General features: G+C 42.2%; 1 protein-coding gene across 1 annotated transcript in view; it reads right to left on the reverse strand.

The window, feature by feature from the left end:
• The window catches only part of DNAH8 (dynein axonemal heavy chain 8), a 581,193-nt gene that overhangs the window by 266,115 nt on the left and 298,750 nt on the right, over nt 1-16,328 (reverse strand). The window contains exons 43-44 of the mRNA XM_054024546.1: nt 14,005-14,229; nt 4,172-4,344 (exon numbers count right to left, since the gene is read on the reverse strand). Of these exons, the coding sequence (XP_053880521.1) occupies nt 4,172-4,344; nt 14,005-14,229 (398 nt within the window). The remainder of the gene's footprint in view (nt 1-4,171; nt 4,345-14,004; nt 14,230-16,328) is intronic.

Genomic DNA, 16,328 nt, shown 5'->3' on the forward strand with positions numbered 1-16,328 from the left:
TAAAGTTCAGATGCTGGAGGAGGGTTACAAAAATCTACTATTTAGTGAGTTCAACCTCCTGAAATGGTGTTGGAGTTATTTTGGATGAAACTATACAGAGACATGTGATAGAGGTTACCAGAATGACTGATGAGTGTTGAACTGTGGTGAGAAAAAGTGACTACTCACACAGTAAGTGGGTATGCACTACAGTTAGGAGATGATCAAAAGGTAAGAGGAGTTTTTCAATTAATTGTTGTGCCTTATTGGAAACATACCACCCAACGAGAAGCCACTTATCAGAACAGATCTAAATGCACATGCTGGAACTGAGAAGGCTGTATATGAAACAGTCCATGGAGGGCACATCAGACCCAGAAACTCCAAGAGAAAAATGCCCCTACAAATGTATCTGGCACTGAACTCGGTGATTGCAAACCCACATTTCAGAGGAGGAAAATCCACCTTATAACTTATCCCAGTGGTGGGCACACAAAAATTATAGAATCATGGAATATTAGGGTTGGAAGAGACCTCAGGTCATCTAGTCCCCTGCTCAAAGCAGGACCAACCCCAACTAAATCACCCCAGCCAGGGCTTTGTCAAGCCGGGCCTTAAAAACCTCTAAGGATGGAGATTCCACCACCTCCCCAGGTAACCCATTCCAGTGCTTCACCACCCTCCTAGTGAAATAGTGTTTCCTAATATCCAAACTAGACCTCCCTCACTGCAACTTGAGACCTTTGCTTCTTGTTCTGTCATCTGCCACCACTGAGAACAGCCTAGCACCATCCTCTTTGGAACCCCCCCTTCAGATAGTTAATGGCTGCTATCAAATCCTGCCTCACTCTTCTCTTCTGCAGACTAAATAACCCCAGTTCCCTCAGCTTCTCCTAGTAAGTCATGTGCCCCAGCCCCCTAATCATTTTTGTTGCCCTCTGCTGGACTCTCTCCAAAATGTTCACATCCCTTCTGTAGTGGGGGGACCAAAACTGGACGCAGTACTCCAGGTGTGGCCTCACCGGTCCCAAATTCATTTCTTTTTAAACAAGAGTAAATGATGGATCACAAATCAATTGTAAGGTAATACCCAGTTAGTGTGTTGTGAACCAGCACAGACTTCTACTTATGGACTTCAGAAACATTTGAACCCCTGAACATTGAAAAAGCCTAAGCAGTGAAAACTTAAAGATGGGAATGAAAAAAAATCTTTAAACAAGTAGTAATACCTAGACTTCCTGACTACACACAGGGATGTGTGGAGGATAACTGGTACAAACTAACGTTAACATTGTTGGTAATGGCACATGAAGTCCTAAGAGTGATGAAACCAGTATAAAAAGGTAAGAACGGAGACTTGATGGTGGAATTCTCAAGTTAAAGGATTGGTTGAGAAGAAAAAGGTAACTTTTATAAAATGGCAAAGCAGCTGGCTTTAGCAATGATAACATGGCTTATAGGGAGGCAAAAAGAAGGCCAAAAGAAGTGTTCAACAGCAAAAAAATTGACCTGTGATGAGCTTCCTAACCACCTAACTGGATCTGAAGGAGAAATAACCATCTAGAAATTCATTAAGGCAAGAGAAGAAATGATGAGGGACGTGAACAAGTTTGTTTATATACCATGTTCATTTTTAATATTGCAAATGAATGGTGAGTCAAAGTCTGGAATGATTTTTTTTTTTTAAAGAAAGATGAATGAGAACCCCAGAAAGGAACCAAGAACATGGAAGCAGAACCAGGGGAGGATAGATGGCATATAAGAGGAAGAGACTATAGAGTGACTTAAGAAAAATGAACAAGGAGAAAGCACCTGGGCCAGACTAAGTACCTGTGGCTGTGCTGAAGGGATGGTTTCAAGGATTTTACAAGTCTGTTCAATGATATTAAGAAAAAATGCTGGATGAATGGCATAAAAGCTTTGTGGTAATCATTTTCAAAGATAATGGAGATAGTACACTGTGTGCTAATTATCGTCCAAGTATGCTAACTTTACATGATATGCAACTTTGGGAGAAAATTACTGAAAAGCTTCTGCATCGAACAGTTTAAATTTTGAAGCATCAGTATGGATTTGTGCCAAGAAGAAGTACACTTGATGCCATATTTGCTCTACAAATCCTCATGGAGAAGCACAGAGAAGAGACAGCAACTGGGCATGGTCTTTATGGATTTGGAGAAGGAATACAATTGTGTACCAAAAGAATTAACTTGCTGTGTGTCCATCTGTAGTGGGGCAGCTGCCCCACTCCAGTAAAGAGGAGTTAAAAGCAGCCCTGGAGAGGGCTGCAGCTGGAAAAAGCTAGGTTGATTGAGGAAGCAGCCACAGCTATGGCCAGCTCAATCAGGGCCCAGCTGGCCTTATAAGAGGGCTGGGGCTCAGAAGCTGGGAGAGTCTCCCTCTAGCCCTGGAATGGGAAAGGCTAGCTGCCGTAAAGCAAGGTCCTTGAAGCAGAGCAGTGCTGGGGAAGGGCAAAGGGAGCTGGGGAGCTCCAGCCTGGTAAAACCCCAGGCGGCAGGCCTTGTTGAAGACCTATGAAGGTATAGGGGCTGCAGAGGGGCAGCCTGAGGATAGGCAAAGGCAGCAGGTCCTAACCCCTTGCCAATGATGAGTGGCATTACAGACTGCAGTCTGCTCCAGTGAATGGGGGTTAGATGGTGACTGGCAGTAGCCACTGAGGCAAGGTGGGTTTAGAGTGTTGGGGGATCCCCTGCGAGGGGAGACCCAGAGTGGGGATACTGCTGGGACAGAACCCCAGGATAAGGGGCACCGGGGTCCAGGAGGGACACAGGGCCAGTGGCAGGCGAGACACTGGCCAGCAGAGGGTGCTCTGAAGCTGGTGAAGAGCTAATTCCCTCGACGACCAGCAGGAGGCGCTGCGCCAGTGAGTCATCACATCGCTACACCATCTTATTGAGGATAGGTATAATGGTGACTACTGTAGTCAAAACCAAATGGGGCTACAGCAGAGAATTTCCAGTCAATATTTGCCTGCCCCAGGGGTTAGCATTGTGGTTTTTTGTTTGTAGTTGTCTTAGAAGGGAACCATGGACTATGTTGTTCGCTGATGACTTACTGATGTGCATAGAAGTTTGCTAGACCCTGCAAACCAAATTTGAACAGTGGAAACACAGTTTTCCGTGGACAGGATTTAGGTAAGACTGAGGCTCTGGTAGCTTAGGCAGGAGGACCCATAATAAAAAGGATATTACAGACAGAGAAGTTAGAAAAGTGAAAGAACTGAAATACCTGGGATTAATGGTTGGTGACAGTGGTGTCCTCCTAAGTGATGCCTAGCATTGTTTCAAAGCCACAGTATAAGTGGTGGGAGCTGACCCCAGTTCTCTGTGATAAAGAGATGTCCATGAAAGTACAATAAAACTAATTCAACCCACCCTAATGTATGGAACAGAGACTTGGCCAGCCACAAGAAAAGGAATCATCCACCACAGAAATGAAGATGTTGAGATGGTCAAATGGTTCAATGTTCTGTGATAAGAAATGAAATGAAGACAAGTGAATGAGACTAGGATACATTGGTATAGACATATCCAGTGAAGACCCAAGAGTTATATTGGTAGGATGATCCCTGCAATGATCATGGATGGAAGATGACCAAGGGGGAGGCGAAAGACTCAGTACATGAACCGGATATCAGTGGACCTTAGAGAGAGACCAATTTGCATGACAGCCAGGTGCACAATCATGAGTATTGGAAGAAAGCTACAAAAATTGCTCACTGTGAATAGGGAAGTAACAAAAAGGAAGACGAGGAGATTTCTCGGTCCCCCACATCAAATTCTTGAGCCAAGTCCAGGAGTCTCTTAGGCCTCAAATACCAATTCTACCATCAAGTTATCATTATATAATATAATATTTCCTAAATGATAAAATACTATACTAATATAAATACATTTCTGCTGTTAATTAAATCATTGTTGAGAAGAGGGAAGAGATCATATTTCTGTAGGAGTTATAAAGTATGTAGATTAGTGAGATTCTATTTTATTACATGAAAAAGAGGTGTGGGTGCCTATTCAAACATACAGTTAGACGTTCACTACATGTTCTGGAACATAATGTACAATTTTATATTTACGGCAGTCCAGAGTATTATATAAAAGAAGCCACTCTGCATGTTAAACAGTTTTTTGGCTTCTCCCCCACCCCCAAGAAAAACATTGTTTCTCACCTATCAGTCAGAGGAGTTATAACCAGACGATCAGTGCATCCCAGAAATTCATTCTGGTAAATAAAATCAACATTTGTAATGGATACCCAAACTTGATCCACATCTTCCTTAAAATAAAATCGACTCTGCTTTAACCATTCAAAATCAGTTACTGACTTGATATGCATTTTTACCTTAAACAAAAAGAAAAATAAGCCATATATTACAGATATATCCCAGTATTATGTCTTATATAACGAATAACTGCATTAGAATAATAAAGATAGAACATTTCACTATACTTGCATGATCACCTGTTTCAAGCTTTGGTAGGAGTAAAACTGAATACATTTCTGCACTGCATAAAGAACTTATTTTTAAAGTTTATAATTCAGAAAATATTCTGATAATTTGAATCCATATAAGAAACCTATTTCTCATGTACAGTAAAGCTCCCACTGCTTTAACAAGAACACACAAAACAAGATCATGAGGGACAAACAAAATGCAGATATCGTAAGTCAGCAGCTGATGTGTATAACTGGCTTAAATTCTCATTAGCTCTGTGCATGTCCATTCCCCTTGCACTATTTCAGAACAGTCTGAAGGCCAACCTGCAACTGCTATAAGGGCCAAAACACAGCAGGAGGTCAGTGTGGCATAGGGATGTTTTGAACTACACCTCTTTTTCCCAGAGACCCTTTTTTCCTTCCTTTTGTTATGTGTGCAGTAATAAGAGTAAGGACATGTCTACACTGCAATCCAAGATGTGGTTGCAGCATGCATAGGCATAATTACACAGCGGCTTTACCAAGTGGCATTGGAACAATTTTTATAGTGGGGATGCTGAAAGCCATTGAACAAAACTGTAAATCCTGTGTATGATGGAAATCATTTCAAACCATGGGGTGCTGCTGCATGCAGCACCCCTGACTTTACGTAGGCTAGCATGGATAAAAATAGTAGTGTAGAAGCAGCAGTATGAGCTTCAGTAGTTGCAATCACACCTTGCATTACAGTGCAGAAATACCCTAAATGGTATAAGAGCCCCTACGTCAGCTTCATGGCACTGCAGAATCCCCTCACTAAGTGGGCTGGTTAAAATGGGTTTACAAATCATTCATGCCAGAGGAACAGCATACTTCAGGCTAGCCCACACAGGCACAGAGGACTTGCAGCATATTGTTATGCTGGTGTTGAAGAGGGTTGGACAAAACCTCACTGAAGCTGATAGGTGTAACTGCTGCCTTTTATTCATTTTAAATTAAACAATGAAATTCCTTTATGTAATAGGAGCCATCCCCCAAAACAGACACATGACAAAGTTTGAGTAGAAGCTGAACCATGTGTCCCAAAGCTATTTGCTGGTGACTATATTGCAAACACAGGGGTTGGGGTTTTGATTGATGGAGCTCTGTGCATCAGTATGTGAGACGAGCAGCAGAAACAGAGAGAAGGACACAGAGCAAAGAAGCCCCAGACAGAGCCAGAGAAGTCCCGATAAATTGACACTGAGGAACAAAAGCTAAGAGACTTTTGGGTAAAGTGCTGGCTGAAAAAGGCATGGAAATATGAGCAAAGAAACTATCTCCTGTATGATACCTGCTGTGTTCATGGAAACAGGATTTTGTATATTCTTTATAAATTAACAGGATTGCATCAAAAATACCATCCACAATCAATTTCTCCTAGTGGAAACTGACTAGATCATGAAAATTAGCTAAATGCTTGGGTAAAAAGGGGGTAACAAATTAAAAAAATTTATTAAAGTTAATGTTTAAAATGAAATATACATGAGTTAAGAGGCAAGGTACTGTACATCTGGGGTCAAGCTGGGATTATGGGGGGTTACAGGTATCGTTTGCAAGGATGAAAATATACATACATATCACATAACCTGCATAGACCCAGATTGGGGTGCAAGGGTTTTTAAGGTGTCAGTGGATAAGTGGGCTCGGGTACGCCACCCATGGAATGAATAAGGAGTCCAAGTCAGTATCAGGTGTAGCGGATAAGTACATGCGTGGGGCGCGTCCCTTGGTCCTTCAGGGAAGGAAGTGGGTTATTTCCCTGGTTGGCGGTCTCGGTTACTCAATGCGGTATTGACGGTGTCCTGTGATGTGTTCGGTATAAATGTCTCTGGACCACCTGATGGTGTTGGACACCATGAGCTGTCTCATGAGCCGGGCGTAGCGTCGACCAATTACTATGCTATTCAAGTCTTAGAAGAGAGACTACTTATAAATGGAGTCCTCCAAAATTAACATTCTTAGCAGTGCTATATTATATATACAGGTAAACCACAATTATTGAAGCCTGATTATCTCAATTTTAGATTATCCAACATTTGTTTCTTCATCCCAAGTATTTATTTCATACACTGAAATGGTTATCTAAAGTTTTAAGATATCATATGAGACATTTGGTTAATCAAGATTTATTTTGTGTATACACAGGTGGACTGCAAACTGATACCTATGGTTAAGGTTGTGATTTTTAAACTTTTTTTGTAAATATTACAAGAATGTACAAGTTGCCTAAATATTCTAGTCCAAGTATCGTTTTGTGAAAAGTTTCAGAAAAATTAAACCTCAGTCAATGTTCCAATACTTTGAAAAAAAAAATTGTGCAGGCATTTATGGGTATAAAAATAGAATGTAAAACCCCACAAGATAAAAAACTCAACTTTTGTCATTATAACAAAATGGGTTGTATTCCTTTATTGGACAGTTCTAGGTTCTCAGAAGAAGGGATTAAAAACTTTACATTTGGCATGGCATAGAGATAGTTAAAATGTGTTGTTTTTTTATGGTCTCTGATATAAGCATTTAAAAAATCTCTATTGCAACATTAGCATAGATACAAGAATGATACTTTTTTTTAAATAATTGTATACCAATATTCTATTGACACTGACCTTTGTGTGTGTAAATATTTACACATACTCTGTTTCACACAGCAGACAGATGCATACTGAATGAGATAATGCTCTAATTTCAACTTTCTAACCCCACTCATTTGGTGCTAGCCCTGTTTAAAAATTTTCATTTTTTCCTTCAAATAAGAGACTTATTTCCACTATCCTCATTCTCAAAAAATGAGTATCTAGAATATGTGTGTATGTGTTTCTGTATACCATGTGTATGTGGGCTTACTTTCATATTTCTATGCTTTTGTGTATTTGCATTCAGGAACCATGCATCATTTTGGTAGCCTTATCTGTTCTGAACCAACATTTTGTGTGACTTTCCTCGTTTTTTAAACTGACACTGTCCCCCACAAGCCATGGGATCCTCTGCTTCCCATCTATGCTAACCCCCTAGTCCATGTGGCCCCTGGATTTCCAGTCCACTGTGTTCCCAGTACTCCCTCTCCTCTGAGCCTCCTGTTTTCCCTGCACAGCAATTGGTCCTCATTCAGTCTTGTCCCCATTCCCATGGGCCCCACTGCCCTATGGGTTGGGGGAGTGCTGGAGATCTGAAAAACAGTGGATGGGGAGCCAGAAAACATGTGGCGTAGGAACCCATGAGACTGGCAGTGCCAGAGAGGAGAGCACAAGTGATCAACGCTCTCTGCTGCCCCACCTGCCTGTCCCCCAGCCACACACCACGTCTCTCCCATCACAAAGGAAATTACTTACCTTAAGTAAACAGAGTTCTTTGAGATGTGTTGTTTACATGTGTTCCGCTACTGGTGGGCATACACCTCATGCACTGCAGATCAGAACACTTTAGCCAGCAGTGTCTCTTGGTTGCAGCTGCTCCCTGATGTCCTCGAGCCTCTCCCCCCACAACGGAACAGAGCAACAAACCAATCATCAGGTCCTGTGCAACTATCAAGTCCAGGATATTGGACTCAGCAGATGTGGGGAAAGGATGGCAGATCTTCGAACACATAAACAACACATCTCAAAGAACTCCATTTACCAATGGCATTTTTTTCTTCAAGTGCTTGTTTACACATGTTCTACTTCTGGTGACTCTCCAGCAGAATGTAATAGATAGACTCGCAGTACCCTCCTCTAAATAAACAAAGACTGCAACACAGCACTCCCAAATTGGGCATCTGAATGAGCTGCCTGAACTAGAGAGTAATGGCTAGTGAAGATATGTATTCTACTTCAAGTAGCAGCCCTACATATACTAGCTCTGGGCATTCCCCTAAAACAGGCTGCAGAAGTGGCCTATGCTCTAGTGGCGTGTGACCTAACATGATCTGGGAGTTCTAAACTGGCCACCTCATAACTTTAGAGAATGTGACATCCAATTCAAGATTTTCTGATTTGAAGCTGCCTAACCTTGGATCTCTTCATAGTTAATAGCCTATGGGACTGCCTGAATATATATATATATATATATTTTTTGTCTAGCACAAAACCAATCAGAGAAATGCAGGGCTGGAAGGGACCACCGGAAGTCATCAAGTCCAGCCCCCTGCGCTGTGGCAGGACCAAGTAAATCTAGACAGGTGTTTGTCCAATCTGCTTAAAAGCCTCCAACGTTGAGGATTCCACAACCTCCCTTGGAAGCCTATTCCAGAGCTTAACTGTCCTTATAACGAGGAACTATTTCCTAATATCTAACCTAAATCTCCCTTGCTACGGATTATGCCCATTACTTCTTGCCCTACCTGCGGTGGACATGGAGTACACGGTTGTTCACAATTGCCTTTATAACAGTCTTTAACTTATTTGACAATTGTTATCTGGTCCCCCCTGACTCCCTCAGTCTTCCTTTTACAAGGCTAAACAATGCCCAGTTTTTTTTAACCTTTCCTCATAGTTCTGGTTTTCTAAGCCTTTTCTCATTTTTGTTCTCCTCTGGACTCTCTCCAATTTGTCCACATCTTTCCTAAAGAGTGATGCCCAGAATTGGATACAGTATTCCAGCTGAGGCCTCACCAGTGCCAAGTAGAGTGGGACAATTACCTCCCATGTCTTACATAGGACACTCCTGTTAATACACCCCAGAATATTAGCCTTTTTCACAACTGCAGCATATTGTTCATTCATTCAGAGCTCAGAGAACATTCAGAGTTTGTAACACAGCCTCAGCCTTGGTTGTATGAGTCGTTGGGGAAAAATGCTATGTGAATGGACTGATTTAAATTAAAGTCATAAATTACTTTCAGAAGAAATTTAGGGTATGGCCACACTAACTTTATCCCTGTGAAAATTTGTATGTGAAAGGTTCACATGAGCTTCAAATCACAAACCCTGCATGTCAATGTAATTGCAATAAGGAATGCTGTCTTCATAGACAACTGGAGTAACGGGCATGAGGCTAATGGCTCCAATGGGGGTCCCAACAAATTGGTAAGTACCACATTAAGATTCCAATATGGAGAGGGTAGTCTTATCAGAGGGGGGAAAAAACTTTCAGAAGACCTTTCACAAACATTTTAACATTAAAAAACAAAAACAAAACATTGTGGTCTTTATAACATGGCCAGCTGCATCCTGAGCATCCCCTCAACACTAGAGATTGCTCTGCAGCACTCTGCCTCAATTTCCCCTTCTTCAGGGCCACGTAAGGACACAGTCTCTCACAGCCCTTCTTGGAGTCTATTTTTTATTAACAAAGTTCCAAAAAACAAACAAAAAATTTCACCCAGCCTTAAACTAGGCACCACCCCTCTTCCCAAACGTACTGTCTATTACTGTTCTCTGAGCAGCTAGAGAAGATGCAAAGACCTGGACTGCCTGCCTTCTCCCAGAGAAAGAACAAAACAAACTTTCAGCTGTTTTTGCTTACCCAATCACAACTCCCTTTCTTGGAACCACTGCAGGAGACTCTTTCTCTCTCTCCCTGAAGCTTCACTTCACAGTTCCCCTTCTAACTCTGCCCTCACTCAAACTCCCTTTGACCCTTTATAGCATAGGTGTAGACCCACCCCTTCAATTAGCTCAACTGGGAGAACCTGCTCTAGTACAAGGGAGCTGGATCTATTTTAAACATAGGGCCCAGCCACCCTGTGGCAATCGTGAATTGGTAGATAATGTGCAGAGATTGCACCCATATAAGTACATAATGAACTAAGTGACAAACCACAGGTTACGTATAATAGATATGCAAGCATATGAGGGATTGATGTCTCATGGGGAAAGATTATATTGGCAAATCGAGAAGGAAAAACACTTCCATTTTGCAGTATAAGTTGTCCTTGTAGATGGCTTTCTGCTCTGAATCAATGTCTCAATTGATGTCTGAATCAATTGAAGAACAGTTCTTCAAGTGTGCTAGCCAGACATTTTCCATGCTGTAAGGGTAGTGACAACTCTGGATGAAATGTTGTCCCATTCTTCTGAATATTTTAGTCTGGTAGAAGAGATGTCACTAGGAGATTTTGGAATTCTGCAAATCAATGTTGCATGGAGCAACCTGGGACTATTAGGATGACAGAGGCCCAGAGTCCATGGGATTAAGAAGGCATCTCCTTCAGAACCCAGACTTGATCCTCTCTTGGAACAAAATACTTTCTTGTTCTGTTCAATTGCAAACAGATCTATATGTGGAGCAGCCCACTGATTGAAAATGGACTTTATGACCAAATCCTTTAAGGACCATTCATGATTCTGAAAAAAATGTTGGCTTAGATGGTCTGGCAACGTGTTGTTTAGGCTTGGAAGTTGAACTGCAGTTAGTATTATGTTATGCCAGATACACTAATTCCACAGAAGGACTGTTTCCTTGCACAAGATTGTTGATCTGGTTCCTATCTGTTTACATAAGAACCAACAATACCATCTTTGTTTTATCTTTACACTCTGATCTTTGATATGTGGGTAGAAAGACCATGCAAGTAAGCCATATCAAGCTCCAGGACATTGATATGAAGGCAAGCTTCTCTTTTAAGCTACTGACTCTGTACTGTAAAGGTGCTGAAATGGGCTCCCCAACCCAACCATGCAGCATCAGTCACTACTGCCTTTGGGAGTAGCGCTGAGTAGAACAGAATTCCTTTGCAGACTTGATGTGGATTTCTCCATCAGCTGAGAGAATTCAAAACTTTGAGGTATGACACGCTAAACACTGCATATCACCTGCTCTGGACATGATCCTCTCACCTAACAATTATCAAGATATAGGTAAACCAACACATTTCTCTTTCTCAGGTGTGCTGCTACCAGTGTCAGATATTTAATAAAAGCTGGAATTGAACAGAGTAACCTTTCTGGATTATTGTCAGTACCATCTGTCACTGGTGATACCACTCCATGCTTCCTGAAAATAATGCAAATGGTCCCCAAAAGGGGTAGGGAATGGAGAAAGATCCACCAAGATTTGTTGGCAACTCTTGATATACACATCAAAGTGACTTCTTAGAGCCAGCCTTAGCAGCATTTGAAGTTGATGATGATGTCCATGAAGTCCTTCCAAGGATACATTGTGTCTTAGAGAAATCTGATGTTCTCTGATAAGGATGATAAAATGGAGTAGTGACACACTGTCTCAGCTCAGTATATCATGACTGCTTCTTTTTGTATTGGGAAGTGTAGATGCCTAATGACTGAAATATGGTATGAGAATCTTTCAATGAATGTAATGACTCAGTCTGAGACCTGAACAATTGACTCCCTTCAAAGGGGAGGTGTTCCAGCATAGTTTGAACCACCTTTGGCAACCCAGAAGACTGAAGCAGGACCCATACTGCACAGTAATCACTGCTGCCACTGACCTTGATGCCATATCAGCAGCTTCAATGAAGGTTTGTAGGAAGGTTTTAGCTATTAACTGACCCTCCATAGACAAATATTTCAATTCCTCTTTGAGGTATGGTGGAAATTAAGCAAAATTGGAAGCATAACTACTGAGGCAATCTCGTTTCTGGTTAATTTCTCACACTAATCCAGAGAGGGGCATCTTTTTTGATAAGCTATAGGAATTAAATCACGTGATTCTACCACCAGCCACACTGCAAATCCAGAGAATTTGGGGAGGAAAGGGAAGGATCATTGGGTATTGTGTTAGGTGGGGAGAAAGAAGTGGTGCTGGTGATGTGGGAAAGGCAGGCTGGACTGCACGGAGTCCTGTCTTCCATAGCTATATCTAAGCCACTGGCTCCATGGTTAAAGATTTTTCCTTCATCTGGTTCTTGCCCAGCCCTCAACCCTCTTCGGTTCCTATGCCGTCCAGCTATCTATTCCTCTCTGACCCACCAGCTCTTGTGACCCTTAGCTCTCTGGTCCCCAGTGTCCTTGGTTCTTCATATCACTCAGTCCACTGCCAACTCTCTTCCTTGCTTCTGAGGGCTACCTGTCAGTCTATCCAGACTTATGGGCCCTGTTATTTTGTAGGGCATGGAACACCAAGAGCAAGGGTCCAGCAGCCCAGCCTGCCTTTCTACCTCGCCCAATTTCTCTTCTTCCTCCCTTTCCCTACCACAATCTTGTTTTTATTCCCTATCCCCTCAAAACTTCCACTAGCCTTATAAAGACAAAGTAGCAATCCCACTCGAATAAGTTTCCCATAGTTCATCAAAGAAGAGCTCTCTTCTGGCAAACCAACATACATAAGACCGGGACTGCCACTGACTTCCCTCGTCAGGCCAATAAGAGCCTTATGGGAGTAGGAAGTACAGGAACTGTGATGGAAGGGGTAAAAGCAAAGTAGCCCTTTCTATCTCCCTCCTTCCATCCCCTGGCTCCTCTACTCCTCAGGTTTCTATTCCCTCTCAGCTCACCAGCTCCTTAGATCCTGGTTCACTTGCCCAATCTCTTCCCAGCACTCTCAGCCTATTGCTCCCCTAGCTGTTTCCATCTCCATAAGTCCAAGAACTCTGCTGTTTCATTGGCAGAACACTGCAGGAAGCTGAGAAGCCCTCAGAAGCCAGTGAGCAAGAGAGCCATTGAACTGGGGAGAGGGAGAAGTAACCCATGAGCGATGGAGTGTTGGGGAACCACTGTACCTACCGCCAAGTCTGTCTGAACCCCCTCCCAAACCAACATTTCTCTTTTTCCCTCTCTCCACCCACATCCACTTGAGGGCTCCCACCAGCCTCATAAGGAATGTAAAGCGGCAGTCCTAGTCTGACAAACTTCTTTGTTTGCAGTATTGTAGCCGTTTTGGCCCCAGGATATGAGAGAGACAAGGTAGGTGAGGTAAGACCTTTTATTGGACCAACTTCTGTTGGTGGAAGGCACAAGCCTTCAAGCTACATAGAGCTCTGCTTCAGTTCTGAGGAAGAAAACAAATTGTCTGACTAGTATTTAGCTCAGACACTCCACTTCCTTCTCCAGACTTGAAGAAGAGCTCTGTGTAGCTCGAAAGCTTGTACCTTCCACCAACAGAAGTTAGTCCAATAAAAGGTCTTACATCACCTACCTGGTCTCTCTCAAACTTCCTTTGGTTCACTAAATAAGAATTCTTCCTGTGGTGAATCAAGGGAAGCTGGTCAGAAATACAGACGGAACTATTCTTTTACTATCACCGCACACCCATCCAACCCCCCTTCCCAGATCAGATTTTCTGTCACAAACAAAAGGTGAGAGCATCAGAACCCAATTCCAAAAAGGAACATTTTAAACATGCTTTTGCCAAAATTTCTAAATCTTTTAGAGAAAAATAAGATTCAAATAGTTTAGAAAGAATAAAAATTTGGAGACTAAATTCAATCGTTAGAATGAGTGTAAAACAGATGGATTTTAGTCCTGTATTAAGCAAAAGTCTCACCACAAGTAAAAATCTAAATATAATCTTAACGCTAGAGAGAATAATGATGTTTCCATATTAACACACACACAAATGCAGTTTGGGATCCTGCAGATAAAAGCACTATATAGTCATTAAAAGCACTAGGTTACCATTATGACAAAAACTATATTTGGCTTTCAGAAATTAAAATATGTACTTTACCAAGTCATCAAAAATATCTCTCTGATGCACATGAATGGTAACCAGGGTTTCAAATTTCACCCTGTCGAAGGTGGAAAGATCATGTGTTGTCTGGCTGATAAGTGTATTTAGTATATCCAGAAATTTCTGATTGGTTACTTGCATGATTTTCCTGTCATCTTTTGCATTGTGTAGGGCTTCTTCTGAATCATGTGTCCACAACATCTGAATTCCCAGTAACCCTACCTATAAAATATAACAAGTAAACTGATATATTAATTAATATTTATTGTAAGCCAAGATTTATAAGACTTTGATACCCTACTTTCTAAGTATATTTTAGGTAACTTATTGGAGGGATTCAAAGTGATTTCTCATTAAGGATTTCCCTGTTAAAACAGAAAGAAAATCAGAGGGTTTTAAGGGTGCACTTCTCTATCAAATCATATTTCACAAACATTCAAGGAAACCCAGAAATAAACTTATACATTATTTTACCATAATCTCAGTCACACAGTGAGGTAAACAGGTATATTTGACATGATTCTCAGTTACATTTAAGGTCCTTTTATGCTGCTCTGGCTGTATAAGCATAAATTGGCTTTAAAATGGGTAGAAATGGTGGTGTGACATTATCCCATAGGCAGTGCAGATCTAGTGTAAGGATTTGACATCAAACCTGCTCCCAGCCCCTATTGGAGGGGATGGACTGGGGAGATGTTTGGGTGCATGGCTCAAGCGTACTGCGCTACAATTATTTTCACTTCCCAAGGACCATAAGAGTCCATAGGAAACAGAATATAAATTACAGCCTCAAGGCTGCTCTAATTTACAACAAAGGCTCTTACACAGCCTCAGAATACAAAGGAATTATAGGATTTAAAACCACCTTTAATCCATACCCCAAGTATAAGCAAAATGGAGGTTGGTTACCTGTAACCAGGATTCTTTGGGATGGACTCTGCATATTCACATGCTTGAGGTGTGCCAACCAATGCAGCTTCTGATTGCAGTGCCCATTAGAGCACCCAGGCATTCCTCCTCTCCTTAGCATTTGAGTATGTTTCAGGGCAAGGCTATTGAAGGGGGTGTGGTACTGTCACAGGGTGCATCACTCACTTTCTCCTGGTACTCTGGGGATTAGCTCAAGTCCAGTGCGCCTCCCCATCCATGGTTCACACACTGTCACTCAACTCTGCTGTCCACCTGCAGTTCCCCCTCACAGCCCCAGGAACCGCAGGAGCTAATTAGGGCTCCACAGAAGAGGGGAAGCTGGATGGGGAGTGGAATATGCAGAGTCCATTTCAAAGAACTCTGGTTACAGGTAAGTAACTACCATTTTTTCTTCCGAGTTTCTTCTGTGTATTTCCACTCTTGAGATAGTTTGGCAAGCAGTATTCTTTAGTGGATGGAGGGACTAAGGACCCTAATTAAAAAATGACTGAAGTACTGCTCTCCCAAAATGAGCATCAGATCCCAAATATCTATAGTGTAATGTTTAGTAAAAGTATGACAAACTCCAAGTGGCAGCCCTACAAATTTCAACAAGCAGGACATATCTAAGATATGCTAAAGTCGCAGCCATTGCTCTGATAGAGTGTGGTTTAATTCTAGCAGGAGGAGAACTTGAAGTTTTATAATTCTTCTCTATACGTTGTCAGACCTATGTAGACAATGACTGAGTAGAAATAGCCCAGTCCTTACAATTTTCAGCAGAAGAAATTAACACTTGAGGAGGGATTCTGAAGTCCTTTTTCCTATTCAAGTAGTAGGACAATGCCCTTTTAGCATGCAAACTATGTAATCTAGACTCCCCTTTATGAGCATGTGGTCTAGGAAATTAAAAACAGGTTGGTAGGTCATCTCCTTCTCTTCAACACTCCACCCAAGGGTTTCCAGTCATCCCCTTTAGCACAGGAATTGGAGGGACTGGGCCCTTGAACAGTCAAAATCTTTTCCATCTGGCCTCTCACCCTAAGTGAAGGCTCTTTTTAGAACATCCTTTTGGAGTGGGTAGGGTAACCCAGGTTCACTGTCTTCACTGGGCTCTGGTCCAGGGTCCAATGTTGGGCAGCTCCAATTGCCACATTGGGGTGCTAAGCAGCTGCCTCTGCCTCCAGGACCACTTCCTACCCCAACTTCCTTTAGCTTCCCAAGCAAATCATTTCAGTTTAGTCTCTAACCCGCATGCTCAGTTACCAGCCTCTCCTTTGTATGTTTGTACAGGTCTGTGGTGTTAGGTCTCAGGCAATGAGCTCCTGGGCAGTACTTCCCCTCAGAATGGCCATCTGCTCCCTTCTGCTGCCCCACTCTGAGCTGTCCTCCTCTCCTTTTTAAAGCCCTGC

This window comes from Malaclemys terrapin, chromosome 3 (assembly GCF_027887155.1).
Source record: "Malaclemys terrapin pileata isolate rMalTer1 chromosome 3, rMalTer1.hap1, whole genome shotgun sequence".
Classification (NCBI taxonomy): Eukaryota; Metazoa; Chordata; order Testudines; family Emydidae; genus Malaclemys; species Malaclemys terrapin.